This window comes from Oncorhynchus mykiss, chromosome 28 (genome assembly GCF_057628025.1).
Source record: "Oncorhynchus mykiss isolate SJ-2025 chromosome 28, ASM5762802v1, whole genome shotgun sequence".
Lineage (NCBI taxonomy): Eukaryota > Metazoa > Chordata > Actinopteri > Salmoniformes > Salmonidae > Oncorhynchus > Oncorhynchus mykiss.
In genome coordinates, this window is record NC_143049.1 from 27,895,222 (window position 1) to 27,920,339 (window position 25,118).

The following is a 25,118-nucleotide window of genomic DNA, read 5'->3' on the forward strand; positions in this document are numbered from 1 at the left end:
ACCTAAATGCATGGCCTCTCTCCCGTATCCCCTCTCTCTCTCCCGTCTCCCCTCTCTCTCTCCCGTCTCCCCTCTCTCCTTGTCTTCCTTGTCTCTCCTCTCTCTCCTGTATCCCCTCTCTCCCCTCTCTCTCCGGTATCCCCTCTCTCTCTCGTCTCCCTTGTCTCTCCTCTCTCTCCTGTATCCCCTCTCTCTCCTTTCTCCTGTATCCCCTCTCTCTCTCCTATATCTCCTCTCTCTCTCCTATATCTCCTCTCTCTCTCCTGTATCCCCCCTCTCTCTCTCCTGTATCCCCCCTCTCCCGTATCTCCCGTCTCCCCTCTCTCCCGTCTCCCCTCTCTCTCCTGTATTCCCTCTCTCTCCCGTCTCCCCTCTCTCTCCCGTCTCCTCTCGCGCACTTTCCTGTCGATCTCTGTCTCTGCGTGTGTACTAATACCTCCCTCTGTTCTAGGTATTACCCGCACCACTATGCCCCCTTCCTGTCAGATGTGCGTAACATAGCCCATCTGAAGTTGACCTTTGACATGGGCAAGCCTTTCATGCCCTTCCAGCAGCTGCTGGGAGTCCTGCCTTCTGCCAGCAAAGACCTGCTGCCCCAGAGCTATAGGGTAACAGACCGACAGACGCGCGCACATAGCAGCATTGTGGGGACCTATGACACACACACAGTTCTGATACCTGTATTTTGTTCTTTGTGCAGCACCTGATGACATCAGAGAATTCTAGCATCATTGAGTATTACCCTCTGGACTTCAAGACAGACCTTAATGGGAAACAACAGGAGTGGGAGGCTGTGGTGCTCATCCCCTTCATTGACGAGGTACGTAGACACACACACACACACACACACACACACACATAAATATAAGTAAATTACATACTTCAATCATGTCTTTGTCTTATTTTGCTTATTTGCGCATTTCTTTTCCAGAGATGTTTGCTTGCTGCGATGGAGCCTTATAACGATCACATGACCAAGGCTGAGAAGGCCCGTAACCGCCACACACAGTGTGCTGTGTACAGCTACCACGCTGAGCTAGACTACACCTCCACCTCCGCCCTGCCTGACCTGTTCCCCAACATCATGCACTGCCATGTCAGGTGAGATACGCCCACACACACACTCACAGTTATACACACGCACATTCCATGAGGCTAACATACAATGTGTTTGGTGGTTTCCAGAGTGACACCGGTTCCCATGGACGCGTGGCACGTGTCGTTGAGCCACGTGGGGCGCAGCATCAACAGCAGCCAGCTCTACTTCTGTGGCTTCCCCACCTTAAAGCACATCAGACACAAGGTATCACAGACAGACTACAATTCGCTACAGTAATAGCTAGACTCGTTTGATGATATTTCTGTGACAAATTGCAAAGTGTGTGGTGTTTCATGAAACTCGTTCTCTACAATACCTTGCTACAACAAGAGACTACTTTGTTTGAAAGTTTGATCATGTCACTGTGAAGAGGCGCCGTTTCTGTGGAAACGTTTGGTCTTATTGATCTGAATGGCCGTTGTTCAGTCAGCTGTTCTGCAACACAACACTCTAAAAGTGTTTAGTTTTGTCTCGTCTTACGTCAGCTGTTGTACCTGAACCTGGCCTCAGCTTCACATTCCAGCTCAGGCTTCATCCATGTTATGAAGATGGATATTGATTGTGCACCTGCCGCTTACTCGAAGCCGGGCCTGTAACTGCTGTCCGGACCTCTGGCAGTCTCTATGGGGGTGCCACAGGGTTCAATTCTTGGACCGACTCTCTTCTCTGTATACATCAATGAGGTCGCTCTTGCTGCTGGTGAGTCTCTGATCCACCTCTACGCAGACGACACCATTGTGTATACTTCTGGCCCTTCTTTGGACACTGTGTTAACAACCCTCCAGGCAAGCTTCAATGCCATACAACTCTCCTTCCGAGGCCTCCAATTGCTCTTAAATACAAGTAAAACTAAATGCATGGCCTTCAACCGATCGCTACCTGCACCTGCCCGCCTGCTCCAGCAGGTATATCTCTCTAGTCACCCCCAAAACCAATTCTTTCTTTGGCCGCCTCTCCTTCCAGTTCTCTGCTGCCAATGACTGGAACGAACTACAAAAATCTCTGAAACTGGAAACACTTATCTCCCTCACTAGCTTTAAGCACCAACTGTCAGAGCAGCTCACAGATTACTGCACCTGTACATAGCCCACCTATAATTTAACCCAAACAACTACCTCTTTCCCTACTGTATTTAATTAATGTATTTATTTTGCTCCTTTGCACCCCATTATTTTTATTTCTACTTTGCACATTCTTCCACTGCAAATCTACCATTCCAGTGTTTTACTTGCTATATTGTATTTACTTCGCCACCATGGCCTTTTTTTGACTTTACCTCCCTTATCTCACCTCATTTGCTCACATCGTATATAGACTTGTTTCTACTGTATTGTTGACTGTATGTTTGTTTTACTCCATGTGTAACTCTGTGTCGTTGTATGTGTCGAACTGCTTTGCTTTATCTTGGCCAGGTCGCAATTGTAAATGAGAACTTGTTCTCAACTAGCCTACCTGGTTAAATAAAGGTGAAATAAATCAAAAATAAAAACTGTGTTCATGTCGGAGTGGTCGAACAGCGAGCTCCTCGTTGAGACCATCTGTCCCTGGGCCATTCACTGCCACATCAAAATGAAACAAAGTTATCCTGCTTCTTCAGCGGGCTATGTTGGGAAATGGGCTGTTAGAGGTGCTGTCTTTCTTACGTATATCGTTTGTCATCTTTGGTGTGCCTATCAATGCACAAGCCCTTCCCCCCGTCCTATCACTAAAATAATTCTATTAAGTCATACAAAAGTGTTACTGCTTTTTGAAGTTTCAAATGCATCCTTTCATGACTAAATATGTGGAGTGAAAAGTGTCAACAGTTATCCTGGGTTGAACTCAGTTGACCAACGTTAGTTCGCTAACTGTTTTATCACGGCTGCCATTTACACCCCAATATTGACAAAGATGATCGTTTTCTTTCCCAATCTTAGAGTCGGAATACTTTGTTTCATCTGTAGATGTTTCATGTGTGTCTTCTGCCTCTATAGTTCTATAAGAAGAAGCACGGGGTGGTGGTGTTCCAGCAGAGCAGCCGAGGAGAGAACATGATGCTGGAGATCACACCTAGCAAGGAGGAACCTGTGAGTGAAGACAGTCTTGTTTCTATGAAGAGTCAAAGACGGTCAGATATACAGTATGTGTCTGGAGCAGAAGTAGTAGATATTATTTTTAACCCCCCCCCCCTCCCTCCCTTTCTCTCCCCCCCCCCCCCCCCCCCCATTTCAGGTGTGTGACAATGTGGCCTCTCTGGTCCTGGGTCGGTCTGTGTTTGTCAACTGGCCCCACCTAGAGGAGGCCAGGGTGGTAGCAGTGTCTGACGGGGAGAGCAAGTAAGAGCCACACAGTTCTGGTCATGTCTAATGAGGGCTGAACTACAGTACTAAACCTGAACTGTCCCTCAACCAAACACCTCTGGCTCTGCCCTTTCTTCACTTCTCATTAGACTATAACTTTGAAGTACACGAGTTGTCAATATTCATCGATATCTGTCTCCTACTTCCAACCCTCCTTCCCCCTACATTTTCTCTCTCCTCTTTCCCTCAATCACTCACCCAGGTTCTTCCTGGAGGAGCCGGCAGGGATGCAGAAGCTGTACAACAGGGACTCTCCTCCCCCCACTAAGGTCACCTACCTCAGTGACAAGGAACAGAAGGACTGGGTTAAGGACGTACAGGGCATCACTGAGCAGTAAGCATCTATTTGCCATCAAAGTAGAATAGTTTTTCAGTGAGGTCTTGTGCATGTTTGATTTCTGCACTCTCTCTGGTAGAAGTTCCATCCTATGAGTCTTATCACATTTTCTTTATCTTGACCTTTATTTCACCAAGAAGACCCATTTTGGTCAGAAGACCTCTTCCTCTAGGGAGACCTGTGTTTTGCCTGACCGCTCTCCCTACCATAATACCTGTGTTTCTCTCTCTCCTCCCACCTGTCTCCCCTCTCAGTTTCGGGAAGCGTAAGGGCATCGTGGTGAATGAGACGGCGGTGGTGTTGTATACCCAGCTGCTGACAGGCAGGAAGTATGTACCTGGGCAGAGTGGACAGGTGCACCTGGAGAAACAGTGGGCCAAGCAGATACTGCCCTTCCCCTACCAGACCATCGTCAAGGTAAGCACAGGCGCGTACACACACAGGAAGACCAACTACACACACACACACGCTAGAGCTGGGCGTTATAGACGAAAATCCATACTGTGATAAATTGCCAGAATTGGTGCGATATGGATAAATAAAACAGTAACTTTAAACATTAATGTTGGAATTATCCTTTAAATAATACTACTACTAGTTTGATTGTTGTAGCCGTCAATTGTCCCGTTAAAATCACCCTTAACTTTTCTCTGGTATAGGCTGCTTATCGTAATGAACAATATCAGGAAAATGCCTACGATAAGGATGGTCGGTGTCTCACACACACACAACTCTCTCTCCCTCAGGACATCAAAGCCTTTGACTCATCGTCCACTCGCTTCAAGACCCTGGAGGAGCTGTTTCCCCCGACGACCACGGTTTTCATGGTGGGGAACCCCTACTACGGTGCCATGGGAGAGGTCGGTACAACTTTCTGTTTCCTGTCTCTACTTTTATGCCAGTTGTTGTTGTTTTCCATTACCCTTTCCTCCTCTTAAAAACAACAGTCCTGACAAAGCTAAATGTGTGGAGTCATGAAATGAGGATCTGTGAGAAGCCTTTCATGCTTTTCCCTTTGGTCACACAGGTGCAGGAGTCCAGTGATGTCATCAAAGAGGGACGGGTGCGGGTGGTGTTCACGGTGCCCTGTGAACCACCGATGGAATCCTTAATACAGAACCAGCATGTAAGTCATTCTCAAAACAACACCTCTCTCACACTCCTCCTCTGCCTCACCACATTACTAAACACGCACCCTTTCCAAACTCACCCTCCTCTCTGTCTGTCTGTCTGTAGAAATACTGTGTGAAGTACAGTCCAGGCTACGTTCTGGCCTCACGCCTCGGCATCACCGGCTACCTCGTCTCCAGATTCTCTGGCAGCATCTTCGTCGGCAGAGGATCCAAGAAAAAGTGAGAGAACAAATGTCAAATGACGGCCTATTCTCTATTTGATTCCCTACTGTTGATCATATAGGTTGGTTTGTTTGTGTCTAATAAACCGTGTTTCTCTCCCTCCGTTTCTTCTGTTCTCCCTCTGTTTCTTCTGTTCTCCCTCTGTTTCTTCTGTTCTCCCTCTGTTTCTTCTGTTCTCCCTCGGTTTCTTCTGTTCTCCCTCGGTTTCTCCTGTTCTCCCTCGGTTTCTCCTGTTCTCCCTCGGTTTCTCCTGTTCTCCCTCGGTTTCTCTTTCTTCTGTTCTCCCTCGGTTTCTTCTGTTCTCCCTCCACAGTCCCCATGGGGAGCAGAAGGCGAACGTGGGTCTGAACCTGAAGTTCAATAAGAAGAATGAGGAGGTGCCAGGTTACACCAAGAGAACCGAGAAGGAGTGGCTCTATTCTGTCGCTGTGGAGGATCTGATGGCTGAGTACTTGGATAGGTGTGTGTGAAACCGCATTGTGCGTGTTATTATTAGTGTGTGTGCGTGTGTAACCTGCCTTGTGTGTCTCCTGTAGGTTCTCTGAGGTGTTTGACCTGGTGTCCAGGAACAGTCACGACGATGTCTTCTACGAGGATGACATCTGGCCCGGAGTGGACCAAAACGGGTATACATGTTCATGCATTTAACATTCATCATTTCCACTGTCATATAGTCATAACAGGTAAACTTGCAACACTTACATTCAGATGTTCTTAAACACTCATAGAAAACACTAGGAGTAAGTTGGTGTGTAACGATGAAGTAGATTGTAACAGTTATAGTAATAATGAGGGTAGTGGTGGTGAGGGTAGTGGTGGTGAGGGTAGTGGTGGTGAGGGTAGTGGTGGTGAGGGTAGTGGTGGTGAGGGTAGTGGTGGTGAGGGTAGTGGTGGTGAGGGTAGTGGTGGTGAGGGTAGTGGTGGTGATGGTAGTGGTGGTGATGATTTTCCGGCAGGGCGGAGAGGGTGAAGGAGATCACTTCCTGGTTGAAGACACACCCAGTCGCCGACATCGCCCGGGCGTCATGTGACCTGCAGATCCTGGACACGGCCATCGTGGAGCAGATCGAGGAGGAGGTGGCTAAGGTAACTAGGGGCTGTCAATCATTCATCGGTCTTCCCTCTGCTCTGTCATCAATATTCTCTGTCAATAATTTATCAAGCTGCCTTCACTCATGCTGCCAAACATACATACCCTTGTAAAACTGACTGTCCTACCGATCCTTGACTTCGGCGATGTCATTTACAAAATAGCCTCCAACACTCTACTCAGCAAACTGGATGCAGTCTATCACAGTGCCATCCGTTTTGTCACCAAAGCCCCATATACTACCCACCACTGCGACTTGTATGCTCTCGTTGGCTGGCCCTCGCTTCATATATTCGTCACCAAACCCACTGGCTCCAGGTCATCTATAAGTCTTTGCTAGGTAAAGCCCCGCCTTATCTCAGCCCACTGGTCACCATAGCAGCACCCACTCGTAGCACACACTCCAGCAGGTATATCTCACTGGTCATCCCCAAAGCAAATTCCTCCTTTGACCGCCTTTTCTTCCAGTTCTCTGCTGCCAATGACTGGAACGAATTGCAAAAATCACTGAAGCTGGAGACTTATATCTCCCTCACTAACTTTAAGCATCAGCTGTCAGAGCAGCTTACCGATCACTGTACCTGTACACAGCCCATCTGTAAATAGCCCATCCAATCTACCTCATCCCCATACTGTTATTTATTTTGCTCCTTTGCACCCCAGTATCTCTACCTGCACATCTATCATTCCAGTGTTAATGCTAAATTGTAATTATTTCGCCACTATGACCTATTTATTGTCTTACCTCCCTAATCTTACTACATTTGCACACACTGTATATAGATGTTTCTATTATCGTTATTGACTGTACGTTTGTTTATGTGTAACTGTGTTGTTGTTTGTGTCGCACTGCTTTATCTTGGCCAGGTCGCAGTTGTAAATGAGAACTTGTTCTCAACTGGCCTAACTGGTTGAATAAAGGTGAAATAAGAAAAAAAATAAAATAAGAATCTGTCTACTCCTCCTTTGTTTTTCTATGTATCCATCATCTCTACCCTTGTTTATCTGTCTGAATAAGGCAGATGGATAGACACACTACTCAACAAGCCCTTCCTTCACTGTCAATGATTCATTGACTTTCTTTTGTTAGTGTTCCTGTAGTCCCTCTTACCTCCCTCTGTTTCTCAGGTCAAGAAGAGCAGCAAGAAAGTGCGTGTGACTGTGAAGCCACATTTACTCTTCAGGGTGAGGAATGTCTTTACCTGTGTGGAGAGGAAAATGTAGTCATTTGTCTGTGTCATATAGTGGGTGACAAGGACATTAAAATCTCCATATTGGTCCAACACACACAACTTCTCTGAATCCTGTAGTGTGTGTCTCTCTCTCCAGCCCTTAGAGCAGCAGCACGGTGTGGTCCCTGACCCGGATGCAGAGTACCACCTGTTTGACCGGGTGGTCAATGTCAGAGAGAGCTTCTCTGTCCCCCTCGGCCTCAGAGGAACCATCATCGGCATCAAAGGAGGTGAGTGGTCACACCCATTGTCTGTACGTCTCCCTCTCATATACAACACACCCACTGTCTCCCTCTCATATACAACACACCCACTGTCTCCCTCTCATATACAACACACCCACTGTCTCCCTCTCATATACAACACACCCACTGTCTCCCTCTCATATACATCACACCCACTGTCTCCCTCTCATATACAACACACCCACTGTCTCCCTCTCATATACAACACACCCACTGTCTCCCTCTCATATACAACACACCCACTCTCCCTCTCATATACAACACACCCACTGTCTCCCTCTCATACACAACACACCCACTCTCCCTCTCATATACAACACACCCACTGTCTGTTACGTCTCTCTCTCTCTCTCATATACAACGCACCCACTGTCTGTTACGTCTCTCTCTCATATGCAACACACCCACTGTCTGTTACGTCTCTCTCTCATATACAACACACCCACTGTCTGTTACATCTCTCTCTCTCTCTCTCTCATATACAACACACCCACTGTCTGTTACGTCTCTCTCTCTCTCATATACAACACACCCACTGTCTGTTACATCTCTCTCTCATATACAACACACCCACTGTCTGTTACATCTCTCTCTCATATACAAGACACCCACTGTCTGTTACGTCTCTCTCTCTCTCATATACAACACACCCACTGTCTGTTACGTCTCTCTCTCTCTCATATACAACACACCCACTGTCTGTTACGTCTCTCTCTCATATACAACACACCCACTCTCTGTTACGTCTCTCTCTCTCTCATATACAACACACCCACTGTCTGTTACGTCTCTCTCTCTCATATACAACACACCCACTGTCTGTTACGTCTCTCTCTCTCTCTCTCTCTCTCTCTCATATGCAACACACCCACTGTCTGTTACGTCTCTCTCTCTCTCATATGCAACACACCCACTGTCTGTTACGTCTCTCTCTCTCTCTCATATACAACACACCCACTGTCTGTTACGTCTCTCTCTCTCTCATATACAACATAACAGACAGTGGGTCTGTTACGTCTCTCTCTCTCTCATATACAACACACCCACTGTCTGTTACGTCTCTCTCTCTCTCATATACAACACACCCACTGTCTGTTACGTCTCTCTCTCTCATATGCAACACACCCACTGTCTGTTACGTCTCTCTCTCTCTCATATGCAACACACCCACTGTCTGTTACGTCTCTCTCTCTCTCTCATATACAACACACCCACTGTCTGTTACGTCTCTCTCTCTCTCATATACAACACACCCACTGTCTGTTACGTCTCTCTCTCTCTCATATACAACACACCCACTGTCTGTTACGTCTCTCTCTCATATGCAACACACCCACTGTCTGTTACGTCTCTCTCTCTCGCTCATATACAACACACCCACTGTCTGTTACGTCTCTCTCTCTCTCTCATATACAACACACCCACTGTCTGTTACGTCTCTCTCTCTCTCATATACAACACACCCACTGTCTGTTACGTCTCTCTCTCTCTCATATACAACACACCCACTGTCTGTTACGTCTCTCTCTCTCATATACAACACACCCACTGTCTGTTACGTCTCTCTCTCATATACAACACACCCACTGTCTGTTACATCTCTCTCTCTCTCTCATATACAACACACCCACTGTCTGTTACATCTCTCTCTCTCTCTCATATACAACACACCCACTGTCTGTTACGTCTCTCTCTCTCATATACAACACACCCACTGTCTGTACGTCTCCCTCTCATATACAACACACCCACTGTCTCCCTCTCATATACAACACACCCACTGTCTCCCTCTCATATACAACACACCTACTGTCTCCCTCTCATATACAACACACCCACTGTCTCCCTCTCATATACAACACACCCACTGTCTCCCTCTCATATACAACACACCCACTGTCTCCCTCTCATATACAACACACCCACTGTCTCCCTCTCGTATACAACACACCCACTGTCTCCCTCTCATATACAACACACCCACTGTCTCCCTCTCATACACAACACACCCACTCTCCCTCTCATATACAACACACCCACTGTCTGTTACGTCTCTCTCTCATATAGAACACACCCACTGTCTGTTACATCTCTCTCTCATATACAACACACCCACTGTCTGTTACGTCTCTCTCTCATATACAACACACCCACTGTCTGTTACATCTCTCTCTCTCTCATATGCAACACACCCACTGTCTGTTACGTCTCTCTCTCATATACAACACACCCACTGTCTGTTACATCTCTCTCTCTCTCATATACAACACACCCACTGTCTGTTACATCTCTCTCTCTCTCTCATATACAACACACCCACTGTCTGTTACATCTCTCTCTCTCTCATATACAACACACCCACTGTCTGTTACATCTCTCTCTCTCTCTCATATACAACACACCCACTGTCTGTTACATCTCTCTCTCTCTCATATGCAACACACCCACTGTCTGTTACGTCTCTCTCTCATATACAACACACCCACTGTCTGTTACATCTCTCTCTCTCTCATATGCAACACACCCACTGTCTGTTACGTCTCTCTCTCATATACAACACACCCACTGTCTGTTACATCTCTCTCTCATATACCACACACCCACTGTCTGTTACGTCTCTCTCTCTCATATACAACACACCCACTGTCTGTTACATCTCTCTCTCTCTCTCATATACAACACACCCACTGTCTGTTACGTCTCTCTCTCTCTCTCATATACAACACACCCACTGTCTGTTACATCTCTCTCTCTCTCTCATATACAACACACCCACTGTCTGTTACGTCTCTCTCTCTCTCTCTCATATACAACACACCCACTGTCTGTTACGTCTCTCTCTCTCTCTCATATACAACACACCCACTGTCTGTTACATCTCTCTCTCTCTCATATACAACACACCCACTGTCTGTTACGTCTCTCTCTCATATACAACACACCCACTGTCTGTTACATCTCTCTCTCTCTCATATACAACACACCCACTGTCTGTTACGTCTCTCTCTCATATACAACACACCCACTGTCTGTTACAATTCAATTCAATTCAAGGGCTTTATTGGCATGGGAAACATGTGTTAACATTGCCAAAGCAAGTGAGGTAGACAACATACAAAGTGAAAATATAAAGTGAAAAACAACAAAAATTAACAGTAAACATTACACATACAGAGGTTTCAAAACAGTAAAGACATTACAAATGTCATATTATATATATATATACAGTGTTTTAACAATGTACAAATGGTTAAAGGACACAAGATAAAATAAATAAGCATAAATATGGGTTGTATTTACAATGGTGTGTGTTCTTCACTGGTTGCCCTTTTCTCGTGGCAACAGGTCACAAATCTTGCTGCTGTGATGGCACACTGTGGAATTTCACCCAGTAGATATGGGAGTTTTTCAAATTTGGATTTGTTTTCGAATTCTTTGTGGATCTGTGTAATCTGAGGGAAATATGTCTCTCTAATATGGTCATACATTGGGCAGGAGGTTAGGAAGTGCAGCTCAGTTTCCACCTCATTTTGTGGGCAGTGAGCACATAGCCTGTCTTCTCTTGAGAGCCATGTCTGCCTACGGCGGCCTTTCTCAATAGCAAGGCTATGCTCACTGAGTCTGTACATAGTCAAAGCTTTCCTTAATTTTGGGTCAGTCACAGTGGTCAGGTATTCTGCCGCTGTGTACTCTCTGTTTAGGGCCAAATAGCATTCTAGCTTGCTCTGTTTTTTTGTTAATTCTTTCCAATGTGTCAAGTAATTATCTTTTTGTTTTCTCATGATTTGGTTGGGTCTAATTGTGCTGTTGTCCTGGGGCTCTGTAGGGTGTGTTTGTGTTTGTGAACAGAGCCCCAGGACCAGCTTGCTTAGGGGACTCTTCTCCAGGTTCATCTCTCTGTAGGTGATGGCTTTGTTATGGAAGGTTTGTGAATCACTTCCTTTTAGGTGGTTGTAGAATTTAACGGCTCTTTTCTGGATTTTGATAATTAGTGGGTATCGGCCTAATTCTGCTCTGCATGCATTATTTGGTGTTCTACGTTGTACACGGAGGATATTTTTGCAGAATTCTGCGTGCAGAGTCTCAATTTGGTGTTTGTCCCATTTTGTGAAGTCTTGGTTGGTGAGCGGACCCCAGACCTCACAACCATAAAGGGCAATGGGCTCTATGACTGATTCAAGTATTTTTAGCCAAATCCTAATTGGTATGTTGAAATTTATGTTTCTTTTGATGGCATAGAATGCCCTTCTTGCCTTGTCTCTCAGATCGTTCACAGCTTTGTGGAAGTTACCTGTGGCGCTGATGTTTAGGCCAAGGTATGTATAGTTTTTTGTGTGCTCTAGGGCAACAGTGTCTAGATTGAATTTGTATTTGTGGTCCTGGTGACTGGACCTTTTTTGGAACACCATTATTTTGGTCTTACTGAGATTTACTGTCAGGGCCCAGGTCTGACAGAATCTGTGCATAAGATCTAGGTGCTGCTGTAGGCCCTCCTTGGTTGGTGACAGAAGCACCAGATCATCGGCAAACAGCAGACATTTGACTTCGGATTCTAGCAGGGGGAGGCCGGGTGCTGCAGACTTTTCTAGTGCCCGCGCCAATTCGTTGATATATATGTTGAAGAGGGTGGGGCTTAAACTGCATCCCTGTCTAACCCCACGACCCTGTGTGAAGAAATGTGTGTGTTTTTTGCCAATTTTAACCGCACACTTGTTGTTTGTGTACATGGATTTTATAATGTCGTATGTTTTACCCCCAACACCACTTTCCATCAGTTTGTATAGCAGACCCTCATGCCAGATTGAGTCGAAGGCTTTTTTGAAATCAACAAAGCATGAGAAGACTTTGCCTTTGTTTTGGTTTGTTTGGTTGTCAATTAGGGTGTGCAGGGTGAATACATGGTCTGTTGTACGGTAATTTGGTAAAAAGCCAATTTGACATTTGCTCAGTACATTGTTTTCATTGAGGAAATGTACGAGTCTGCTGTTAATAATAATGCAGAGGATTTTCCCAAGGTTACTGTTGACACATATTCCACGGTAGTTATTGGGGTCAAATTTGTCTCCACTTTTGTGGATTGGGGTGATCAGTCCTTGGTTCCAAATATTGGGGAAGATGCCAGAGCTAAGTATGATGTTAAAGAGTTTTAGTATAGCCAATTGGAATTTGTTGTCTGTATATTTGATCATTTCATTGAGGATACCATCAACACCACAGGCCTTTTTGGGTTGGAGGGTTTTTATTTTGTCCTGTAACTCATTCAATGTAATTGGATAATCCAGTGGGTTCTGGTAGTCTTTAATAGATGATTCTAAGATCTGTATTTGATCATGTATATGTTTTTGCTCTTTATTCTTTGTTATAGAGCCAAAAAGATTGGAGAAGTGGTTTACCCATACATCTCCATTTTGGATAGATAATTCTTCTTGTTGTTGTTTGTTTAGTGTTTTCCAATTTTCCCAGAAGTGGTTAGAGTCTATGGATTCTTCAATTGCATTGAGCTGATTTCTGACATGCTGTTCCTTCTTTTTCCGTAGTGTATTTCTGTATTGTTTTAGTGATTCACCATAGTGAAGGCGTAGACTCAGGTTTTCCGGGTCTCTATGTTTTTGGTTGGACAGGTTTCTCAATTTCTTTCTTAGATTTTTGCATTCTTCATCAAACCATTTGTCATTATTGTTAATTTTCTTCGGTTTTCTATTTGAGATTTTTAGATTTGATAGGGAAGCTGAGAGGTCAAATATACTGTTAAGATTTTCTACTGCCAAGTTTACACCTTCACTATTACAGCGGAACGTTTTACCCAGGAAATTGTCTAAAAGGGATTGAATTTGTTGTTGCCTAATTGTTTTTTGGTAGGTTTCCAAACTGCATTCCTTCCATCTATAGCATTTCTTAATGTTACTCAGTTCCTTTGGCTTTGATGCCTCATGATTGATTATTGCTCTGTTTAAGTAGACTGTGATTTTGCTGTGGTCTGATAGGGGTGTCAGTGGGCTGACTGTGAACGCTCTGAGAGACTCTGGGTTGAGGTCGGTGATAAAGTAGTCTACAGTACTACTGCCAAGAGATGAGCTATAGGTGTACCTACCATAGGAGTCCCCTCGAAGCCTACCGTTGACTATGTACATACCCAGCGTGCGACAGAGCTGCAGGAGTTGTGACCCGTTTTTGTTGGTTATGTTGTCATAGTTGTGCCTAGGGGGGCATATGTGGGAGGGAATGCTGTCACCTCCAGGCAGGTGTTTGTCCCCCTGTGTGCTTAGGGTGTCAGGTTCTTGTCCGGTTCTGGCATTTAGGTCGCCACAGACTAGTACATGTCCCTGGGCCTGGAAATGATTGATTTCCCCCTCCAGGATGGAGAAGCTGTCTTCATTAAAATATGGGGATTCTAGTGGGGGGATATAGGTAGCACACAGGAGGACATTTTTCTCTGTTAGGATAATTTCCTTTTGAATTTCTAGCCAAATGTAAAATGTTCCTGTTTTGATTAATTTAATGGAGTGAGTTAGGTCTGCTCTATACCAAATTAGCATACCCCCTGAGTCCCTTCCCTGTTTCACACCTGGTAGTTTGGTGGATGGGACTACCAGCTCTCTGTAACCTAGAGGGCAACCAGTGGGTCCGTCTCCTCTATACCAGGTTTCTTGCAGGATGACAATGTCTGTATTACCGATTTCTTTGGTGAAGTCCGGGTTTCTGCTCTTTAGGCCAAAGGCAGATGACCTCAGGCCTTGGATATTCCATGATAATATAGTGAAGGCTTTTTGTTCCATAGGGTGTCCAATGTTGTTGGTCGTGGTTTGGCCTCAGGCCAGTAAGTGTGAGCAGAGCCTGCTGAGCATCTGGTACATGCCATTGGCTTGGGCGAGTGTGAGAGTGGGGGTTGGGACTGTTTGCCCGCTCACTACCTGGGCGTATGTGTGGCTTCCATGTTGAGGCCCTCTTTGCGGGGGTGGGGTGCATGGGGTGGGCAGGAGTGGCATAGGTCTGACCTGGGTGGGCCTAAATGGGGTGTGGGCATGGTTGACGTGGGGGGGTGTTGATTGGTTGGGGTGGGGGTGTGGATGTGTCTGGGTGTACTGTGGTCTGGATGTAATTCCTCTTGGCGTGGGTCCTCTATGTGTAGGTCCAGGGGGGGGTCCTACAGATCTGGGAGGGTGTCTCGCTGGTCTGGATGGGGTGTCTATTGATCTGTTGCTCCTGTGTGAAGTGTTGGGGATACGTTTGAGAGCGATGTCCTTTAGAGTTCGGGCAAAGGTGGGCACTGCTGCCTTGTAGAGGTGGACCTGGTCATAGAGGCTGTTCAAGTCCAGGGTGGAGTGGTGGGCCAGGAAAACGTTTGGTTTTGAGGCACAGTCACGGGAAATACTTGCATTTACCCGCTGTATTGTGGCAGGGTGGAAGTCTTTTCGTGGTAGCAGGGTGGAGATAACCACTTGTGCGTTGGGGAAAGTAGAAGAAGCCTTTTCAATCACTCTCGTCAGTGCTGTGGCCACTCTTTCCTGCAGTGCTCTCAGGTCGTTTGTGCCTGTGTGTATTATTATGTGGCTGGGTGAGCCTAGTTTGGCCTCAGACAGAAGGTCGAGGGCACGCTGGGTGTTTGGACACCAGAGTTTAGACACACTGTGTTTGGGAAAAAGTTTTTTTTCTTCTATATATTTCCCATTTGAGTCCATAAGTAGTACAATCTGTGTCTTGTGTTTGTCCTCAGTGGGTGTGGGGGGGTTGTCAAAAGGGCTATCAGGGTGGCTGACAGGGGGGGTGCTCAGAGGGGGTGAGAGCCTCTGGGCTTGGGGTTCTTCATTTGTCTGTTCTGCTGTGATTTCGACTCTATGGTCAGGGTCTGGTGTGGACTGTTCTGCTGTGGTGTCGACTCTATGTTCAGGGTCTGGTGTGGACTGTTCTGCTGTGGTGTCGAGACTTTTGTTGGGTGCTGAAGTGGGCTGTTCTGCTGGCTTCTCTGTGGGGGTGGCCACCTCTCTAGTGGGTTGTTCTCTGTCACACGCCGTCCCCATCAACTTCTCCTCCATCCCCCTCAACCTCTCCTCCACCAGCAGTCTGATACTCTCCTCTAGTGCTCTGTTCTGCTCCTCTTTCTCCTGTTGTATTTGTCTCACCACTGTCCAAAGTGCAGATATGTCTCTGTCCACCTCCAGCTCTCCGGGTCTGGTTAAGGGGCTGTTGTTGTGCTGGACTGTTGTCTGGGTCTGCGCTGACTGAAGTGTAATCACCTGCTGTTCCAGCTCCACCTGTCTTACCTCCAGCTGGGTGAATTTGTCCTTCATTTCAATGAGGGAGTGGTAATCTGTGCTGGGAGGTTGACTCTCCACTGGGGGTTGCTCATCTGTGGGGTTACATAATGAAGAGGTCTGGTCTGACCCGCTCTGTGTGGGGGTATCATTATCAAGGCAGAGCTTCTCCTGCTGGGCTAATTCTTTGATTAGGTGAAAGTCCAGCTGAAACTGTTTGTGGTTATTCTGTACCATTACTGATCCGGATTTATAGATATTTATATTACTTAACTCAGAGTCCTCGTTATCAAGTATTCTGAGTTTCCACCCCTCGTTAATCCCCCCTCTCGTAACAAAGGGGTAGTGTGCTAATATAGCACTGTGCCATGCCAGGGGATGGTTTGTGTGGAAGATGAGGTTGCTGATGTTCCCATTTTTGTAATAGTCAGCAAAAAGTGTCTCTTGATTTTCCATAAGGAGCTTCTTCTTGTGGTCTTTTCTTGCCTTATCATTCTTTACATGCAAAGGGTACTGTATTTTAATTACCTCTGAACAGCGGGAGGGAGCTTCTAAGGCCTCTCCATTTGGTTGGGGTAGACTGTGTGACTCTCCTGCCATTGTTGGGCTAATGGGCTTTGACACCTCTCACTTGACACGTCAGTGCTAGTTGAAGCTGTATCAAGCTTGGCAGAATTATGTTAGAATTCAGTCCTTATAAAGTAATGTTGTGTATTTTTCTTCTTGGCTTTTGGAAATAAAATATTGTTTCAGACTAAACATTACTCACTCAGTTCCAGGTTGGATGGTGTTTTCAGGTTTCTGTTGTTTTCCAGAGAATTTGCTGTATAGGGCAAAAAATCCTTGGTTGTTGTGAACTTTCCAGGTGATTCCGTAATTCCGTCCAAAATGAGGTTGTAGGTTTTAAGTTTTGATTTGAAGTAGGGGTTATGTTGAAGAGGGTAGAATCCAGTATGTGTTCCTGACAAAAAATCCAAGTTTATCTAACTCCTAACCTATCTTTTTTAAAGAAAATGCTGAAAAATGCAGGAGCTCTGATCCTGACCTCTGCTCTGCCTCTCTCTCTCCCTCTCTCATATACAACACACCCACTGTCTGTTACATCTCTCTCTCTCTCATATACAACACACCCACTGTCTGTTACATCTCTCTCTCTCTCTCATATGCAACACACCCACTGTCTGTTACGTCTCTCTCTCTCTCATATACAACACACCCACTGTCTGTTACGTCTCTCTCTCATATACAACACACCCACTGTCTGTTACGTCTCTCTCTCATATACAACACACCCACTGTCTGTTACGTCTCTCTCTCTCTCATATACAACACACCCACTGTCTGTTACGTCTCTCTCTCATATACAACACACCCACTGTCTGTTACATCTCTCTCTCATATACAACACACCCACTGTCTGTTACATCTCTCTCTCTCTCTCTCATATACAACACACCCACTGTCTGTTACGTCTCTCTCTCTCTCTCATATACAACACACCCACTGTCTGTTACGTCTCTCTCTCATATACAACACACCCACTGTCTGTTACGTCTCTCTCTCATATACAACACACCCACTGTCTGTTACATCTCTCTCTCTCTCTCATATACAACACACCCACTGTCTGTTACGTCTCTCTCTCTCTCATATACAACACACCCACTGTCTGTTACGTCTCTTTCTCTCATATACAACACACCCACTGTCTGTTACGTCTCTCTCTCATATACAACACACCCACTGTCTGTTACGTCTCTCTCTCATATACAACACACCCACTGTCTGTTACGTCTCTCTCTCATATACAACCCACTGTCTGTTACATCTCTCTCTCTCTCATATACAACACACCCACTGTCTGTTACATCTCTCTCTCTCTCATATACAACACACCCACTGTCTGTTACATCTCTCTCTCTCTCATATACAACACACCCACTGTCTGTTACATCTCTCTCTCTCTCATATACAACACACCCACTGTCTGTTACATCTCTCTCTCTCTCATATACAACACACCCACTGTCTGTTACGTCTCTCTCTCTCTCTCTCATATACAACACACCCACTGTCTGTTACGTCTCTCTCTCTCTCTCTCATATACAACACACCCACTGTCTGTTACGTCTCTCTCTCTCATATACAACACACCCACTGTCTGTTACGTCTCTCTCATATACAACACACCCACTGTCTGTTACGTCTCTCTCTCTCTCATATACAACACACCCACTGTCTGTTACGTCTCTCTCTCATATACAACACACCCACTGTCTGTTACATCTCTCTCTCTCTCATAAACAACACACCCACTGTCTGTTACGTCTCTCTCTCTCTCATATACAACACACCCACTGTCTGTTACGTCTCTCTCTCTCTCATATACAACACACCCACTGTCTGTTACGTCTCTCTCTATCTCATGTAACAGACAGTGGGTGTGTTGTATATGAGAGAGAGACGTAACAGACAGTGGGTGTGTTGTATATGAGAGAGAGAGAGACGTAACAGACAGTGGGTGTGTTGTATATGAGAGAGAGAGAGACGTAACAGACAGTGGGTGTGTTGTATATGAGAGAGAGAGCGACGTAACAGACAGTGGGTGTGTTGTATATGAGAGAGAGACGTAACAGACAGTGGGTGTGTTGTATATGAGAGAGAGAGAGAGATGTAACAGACAGTGGGTGTGTTGTATATGAGAGAGAGAGAGATGTAACAGACAGTGGGTGTGTTGTATATGAGAGAGAGAGAGACGTAACAGACAGTGGGTGTGTTGTATATGAGAGAGAGAGAGACGTAACAGACAGTGGGTGTGTTGTATGTCTCTCTCTCATATACAACACACCCACTGTCTGTTACGTCTCTCTCTCATATACAACACACCCACTGTCTGTTACGTCTCTCTCTCTCTCTCATATACAACACACCCACTGTCTGTACGTCTCCCTCTCATATACAACACACCCACTGTCTCCCTCTCATATACAACACACCCACTGTCTCCCTCTCATATACAACACACCCACTGTCTCCCTCTCATATACAACACACCCACTGTCTCCCTCTCATATACAACACACCCACTGTCTCCCTCTCATATACAACACACCCACTGTCTCCCTCTCATATACAACACACCCACTGTCTCCCTCTCGTATACAACACACCCACTGTCTCCCTCTCGTATACAACACACCCACTGTCTCCCTCTCATATACAACACACCCACTGTCTCCCTCTCATACACAACACACCCACTCTCCCTCTCATATACAACACACCCACTGTCTGTTACGTCTCTCTCTCTCTCTCTCTCATATACAACACACCCACTGTCTGTTACGTCTCTCTCTCATATAGAACACACCCACTGTCTGTTACATCTCTCTCTCATATACAACACACCCACTGTCTGTTACGTCTCTCTCTCTCTCATATACAACACACCCACTGTCTGTTACATCTCTCTCTCATATACAACACACCCACTGTCTGTTACATCTCTCTCTCATATACAAGACACCCACTGTCTGTTACGTCTCTCTCTCTCTCATATACAACACACCCACTGTCTGTTACGTCTCTCTCTCTCTCATATACAACACACCCACTGTCTGTTACGTCTCTCTCTCATATACAACACACCCACTCTCTGTTACGTCTCTCTCTCTCTCATATACAACACACCCACTGTCTGTTACGTCTCTCTCTCTCATATACAACACACCCACTGTCTGTTACGTCTCTCTCGCTCTCTCTCTCTCTCATATGCAACACACCCACTGTCTGTTACGTCTCTCTCTCTCTCATATGCAACACACCCACTGTCTGTTACGTCTCTCTCTCTCTCTCATATACAACACACCCACTGTCTGTTACGTCTCTCTCTCTCTCATATACAACATAACAGACAGTGGGTCTGTTACGTCTCTCTCTCTCTCATATACAACACACCCACTGTCTGTTACGTCTCTCTCTCTCTCATATACAACACACCCACTGTCTGTTACGTCTCTCTCTCTCATATGCAACACACCCACTGTCTGTTACGTCTCTCTCTCTCTCATATGCAACACACCCACTGTCTGTTACGTCTCTCTCTCTCTCATATGCAACACACCCACTGTCTGTTACGTCTCTCTCTCTCTCTCATATACAACACACCCACTGTCTGTTACGTCTCTCTCTCTCTCATATACAACATAACAGACAGTGGGTCTGTTACGTCTCTCTCTCTCTCATATACAACACACCCACTGTCTGTTACGTCTCTCTCTCTCTCATATACAACACACCCACTGTCTGTTACGTCTCTCTCTCTCATATGCAACACACCCACTGTCTGTTACGTCTCTCTCTCTCTCATATGCAACACACCCACTGTCTGTTACGTCTCTCTCTCTCTCTCATATACAACACACCCACTGTCTGTTACGTCTCTCTCTCTCTCATATACAACACACCCACTGTCTGTTACGTCTCTCTCTCTCTCATATACAACACACCCACTGTCTGTTACGTCTCTCTCTCATATGCAACACACCCACTGTCTGTTACGTCTCTCTCTCTCGCTCATATACAACACACCCACTGTCTGTTACGTCTCTCTCTCTCTCTCATATACAACACACCCACTGTCTGTTACGTCTCTCTCTCTCTCATATACAACACACCCACTGTCTGTTACGTCTCTCTCTCTCTCATATACAACACACCCACTGTCTGTTACGTCTCTCTCTCTCATATACAACACACCCACTGTCTGTTACGTCTCTCTCTCTCTCATATACAACACACCCACTGTCTGTTACGTCTCTCTCTCTCTCTCATATACAACACACCCACTGTCTGTTACGTCTCTCTCTCTCTCATATACAACACACCCACTGTCTGTTACATCTCTCTCTCTCTCTCATATACAACACACCCACTGTCTGTTACGTCTCTCTCTCTCATATACAACACACCCACTGTCTGTACGTCTCCCTCTCATATACAACACACCCACTGTCTCCCTCTCATATACAACACACCCACTGTCTCCCTCTCATATACAACACACCTACTGTCTCCCTCTCATATACAACACACCCACTGTCTCCCTCTCATATACAACACACCCACTGTCTCCCTCTCATATACAACACACCCACTGTCTCCCTCTCATATACAACACACCCACTGTCTCCCTCTCGTATACAACACACCCACTGTCTCCCTCTCATATACAACACACCCACTGTCTCCCTCTCATACACAACACACCCACTCTCCCTCTCATATACAACACACCCACTGTCTGTTACGTCTCTCTCTCATATAGAACACACCCACTGTCTGTTACATCTCTCTCTCATATACAACACACCCACTGTCTGTTACGTCTCTCTCTCATATACAACACACCCACTGTCTGTTACATCTCTCTCTCTCTCATATGCAACACACCCACTGTCTGTTACGTCTCTCTCTCATATACAACACACCCACTGTCTGTTACATCTCTCTCTCATATACCACACACCCACTGTCTGTTACGTCTCTCTCTCTCATATACAACACACCCACTGTCTGTTACATCTCTCTCTCTCTCTCATATACAACACACCCACTGTCTGTTACGTCTCTCTCTCTCTCTCATATACAACACACCCACTGTCTGTTACATCTCTCTCTCTCTCTCATATACAACACACCCACTGTCTGTTACGTCTCTCTCTCTCTCTCTCATATACAACACACCCACTGTCTGTTACGTCTCTCTCTCTCTCTCATATACAACACACCCACTGTCTGTTACATCTCTCTCTCTCTCATATACAACACACCCACTGTCTGTTACGTCTCTCTCTCATATACAACACACCCACTGTCTGTTACATCTCTCTCTCTCTCATATACAACACACCCACTGTCTGTTACGTCTCTCTCTCATATACAACACACCCACTGTCTGTTACGTCTCTCTCTCTCTCTCATATACAACACACCCACTGTCTGTACGTCTCCCTCTCATATACAACACACCCACTGTCTCCCTCTCATATACAACACACCCACTGTCTCCCTCTCATATACAACACACCCACTGTCTCCCTCTCATATACAACACACCCACTGTCTCCCTCTCATATACAACACACCCACTGTCTCCCTCTCATATACAACACACCCACTGTCTCCCTCTCATATACAACACACCCACTGTCTCCCTCTCGTATACAACACACCCACTGTCTCCCTCTCGTATACAACACACCCACTGTCTCCCTCTCATATACAACACACCCACTGTCTCCCTCTCATACACAACACACCCACTCTCCCTCTCATATACAACACACCCACTGTCTGTTACGTCTCTCTCTCTCTCTCTCATATACAACACACCCACTGTCTGTTACGTCTCTCTCTCATATAGAACACACCCACTGTCTGTTACATCTCTCTCTCATATACAACACACCCACTGTCTGTTACGTCTCTCTCTCTCTCATATACAACACACCCACTGTCTGTTACATCTCTCTCTCATATACAACACACCCACTGTCTGTTACATCTCTCTCTCATATACAAGACACCCACTGTCTGTTACGTCTCTCTCTCTCTCATATACAACACACCCACTGTCTGTTACGTCTCTCTCTCTCTCATATACAACACACCCACTGTCTGTTACGTCTCTCTCTCATATACAACACACCCACTCTCTGTTACGTCTCTCTCTCTCTCATATACAACACACCCACTGTCTGTTACGTCTCTCTCTCTCATATACAACACACCCACTGTCTGTTACGTCTCTCTCTCTCTCTCTCTCTCTCATATGCAACACACCCACTGTCTGTTACGTCTCTCTCTCTCTCATATGCAACACACCCACTGTCTGTTACGTCTCTCTCTCTCTCTCATATACAACACACCCACTGTCTGTTACGTCTCTCTCTCTCTCATATACAACATAACAGACAGTGGGTCTGTTACGTCTCTCTCTCTCTCATATACAACACACCCACTGTCTGTTACGTCTCTCTCTCTCTCATATACAACACACCCACTGTCTGTTACGTCTCTCTCTCTCATATGCAACACACCCACTGTCTGTTACGTCTCTCTCTCTCTCATATGCAACACACCCACTGTCTGTTACGTCTCTCTCTCTCTCATATGCAACACACCCACTGTCTGTTACGTCTCTCTCTCTCTCTCATATACAACACACCCACTGTCTGTTACGTCTCTCTCTCTCTCATATACAACATAACAGACAGTGGGTCTGTTACGTCTCTCTCTCTCTCATATACAACACACCCACTGTCTGTTACGTCTCTCTCTCTCTCATATACAACACACCCACTGTCTGTTACGTCTCTCTCTCTCATATGCAACACACCCACTGTCTGTTACGTCTCTCTCTCTCTCATATGCAACACACCCACTGTCTGTTACGTCTCTCTCTCTCTCTCATATACAACACACCCACTGTCTGTTACGTCTCTCTCTCTCTCATATACAACACACCCACTGTCTGTTACGTCTCTCTCTCTCTCATATACAACACACCCACTGTCTGTTACGTCTCTCTCTCATATGCAACACACCCACTGTCTGTTACGTCTCTCTCTCTCGCTCATATACAACACACCCACTGTCTGTTACGTCTCTCTCTCTCTCTCATATACAACACACCCACTGTCTGTTACGTCTCTCTCTCTCTCATATACAACACACCCACTGTCTGTTACGTCTCTCTCTCTCTCATATACAACACACCCACTGTCTGTTACGTCTCTCTCTCTCATATACAACACACCCACTGTCTGTTACGTCTCTCTCTCTCTCATATACAACACACCCACTGTCTGTTACATCTCTCTCTCTCTCTCATATACAACACACCCACTGTCTGTTACATCTCTCTCTCTCTCTCATATACAACACACCCACTGTCTGTTACGTCTCTCTCTCTCATATACAACACACCCACTGTCTGTACGTCTCCCTCTCATATACAACACACCCACTGTCTCCCTCTCATATACAACACACCCACTGTCTCCCTCTCATATACAACACACCTACTGTCTCCCTCTCATATACAACACACCCACTGTCTCCCTCTCATATACAACACACCCACTGTCTCCCTCTCATATACAACACACCCACTGTCTCCCTCTCATATACAACACACCCACTGTCTCCCTCTCGTATACAACACACCCACTGTCTCCCTCTCATATACAACACACCCACTGTCTCCCTCTCATACACAACACACCCACTCTCCCTCTCATATACAACACACCCACTGTCTGTTACGTCTCTCTCTCATATAGAACACACCCACTGTCTGTTACATCTCTCTCTCATATACAACACACCCACTGTCTGTTACGTCTCTCTCTCATATACAACACACCCACTGTCTGTTACATCTCTCTCTCTCTCATATGCAACACACCCACTGTCTGTTACGTCTCTCTCTCATATACAACACACCCACTGTCTGTTACATCTCTCTCTCATATACCACACACCCACTGTCTGTTACGTCTCTCTCTCTCATATACAACACACCCACTGTCTGTTACATCTCTCTCTCTCTCTCATATACAACACACCCACTGTCTGTTACGTCTCTCTCTCTCTCTCATATACAACACACCCACTGTCTGTTACATCTCTCTCTCTCTCTCATATACAACACACCCACTGTCTGTTACGTCTCTCTCTCTCTCTCTCATATACAACACACCCACTGTCTGTTACGTCTCTCTCTCTCTCTCATATACAACACACCCACTGTCTGTTACATCTCTCTCTCTCTCATATACAACACACCCACTGTCTGTTACGTCTCTCTCTCATATACAACACACCCACTGTCTGTTACATCTCTCTCTCTCTCATATACAACACACCCACTGTCTGTTACGTCTCTCTCTCATATACAACACACCCACTGTCTGTTACATCTCTCTCTCTCTCTCATATACAACACACCCACTGTCTGTTACATCTCTCTCTCTCTCATATACAACACACCCACTGTCTGTTACATCTCTCTCTCTCTCTCATATGCAACACACCCACTGTCTGTTACGTCTCTCTCTCTCTCATATACAACACACCCACTGTCTGTTACGTCTCTCTCTCATAT

At 45.8% G+C, this 25,118-nt stretch overlaps 1 protein-coding gene across 16 annotated transcripts in view; it reads left to right on the forward strand.

Moving 5' to 3' along the window:
• The window catches only part of xrn1 (5'-3' exoribonuclease 1), an 88,689-nt gene that overhangs the window by 17,504 nt on the left and 46,067 nt on the right, over positions 1 to 25,118 (forward strand). For all 16 annotated transcript variants that reach the window (XM_090224917.1, XM_090224921.1, XM_090224926.1 and 13 more), the window contains exons 13-28: positions 452 to 608; positions 701 to 820; positions 932 to 1,101; positions 1,186 to 1,303; positions 3,073 to 3,165; positions 3,311 to 3,414; positions 3,641 to 3,772; positions 4,030 to 4,192; positions 4,522 to 4,635; positions 4,803 to 4,901; positions 5,012 to 5,127; positions 5,444 to 5,590; positions 5,667 to 5,756; positions 6,087 to 6,216; positions 7,349 to 7,405; positions 7,550 to 7,682. In XM_090224917.1, coding sequence (XP_090081043.1) covers positions 452 to 608; positions 701 to 820; positions 932 to 1,101; positions 1,186 to 1,303; positions 3,073 to 3,165; positions 3,311 to 3,414; positions 3,641 to 3,772; positions 4,030 to 4,192; positions 4,522 to 4,635; positions 4,803 to 4,901; positions 5,012 to 5,127; positions 5,444 to 5,590; positions 5,667 to 5,756; positions 6,087 to 6,216; positions 7,349 to 7,405; positions 7,550 to 7,682 — 1,943 coding nt within the window. The remainder of the gene's footprint in view (positions 1 to 451; positions 609 to 700; positions 821 to 931; positions 1,102 to 1,185; positions 1,304 to 3,072; positions 3,166 to 3,310; positions 3,415 to 3,640; positions 3,773 to 4,029; positions 4,193 to 4,521; positions 4,636 to 4,802; positions 4,902 to 5,011; positions 5,128 to 5,443; positions 5,591 to 5,666; positions 5,757 to 6,086; positions 6,217 to 7,348; positions 7,406 to 7,549; positions 7,683 to 25,118) is intronic.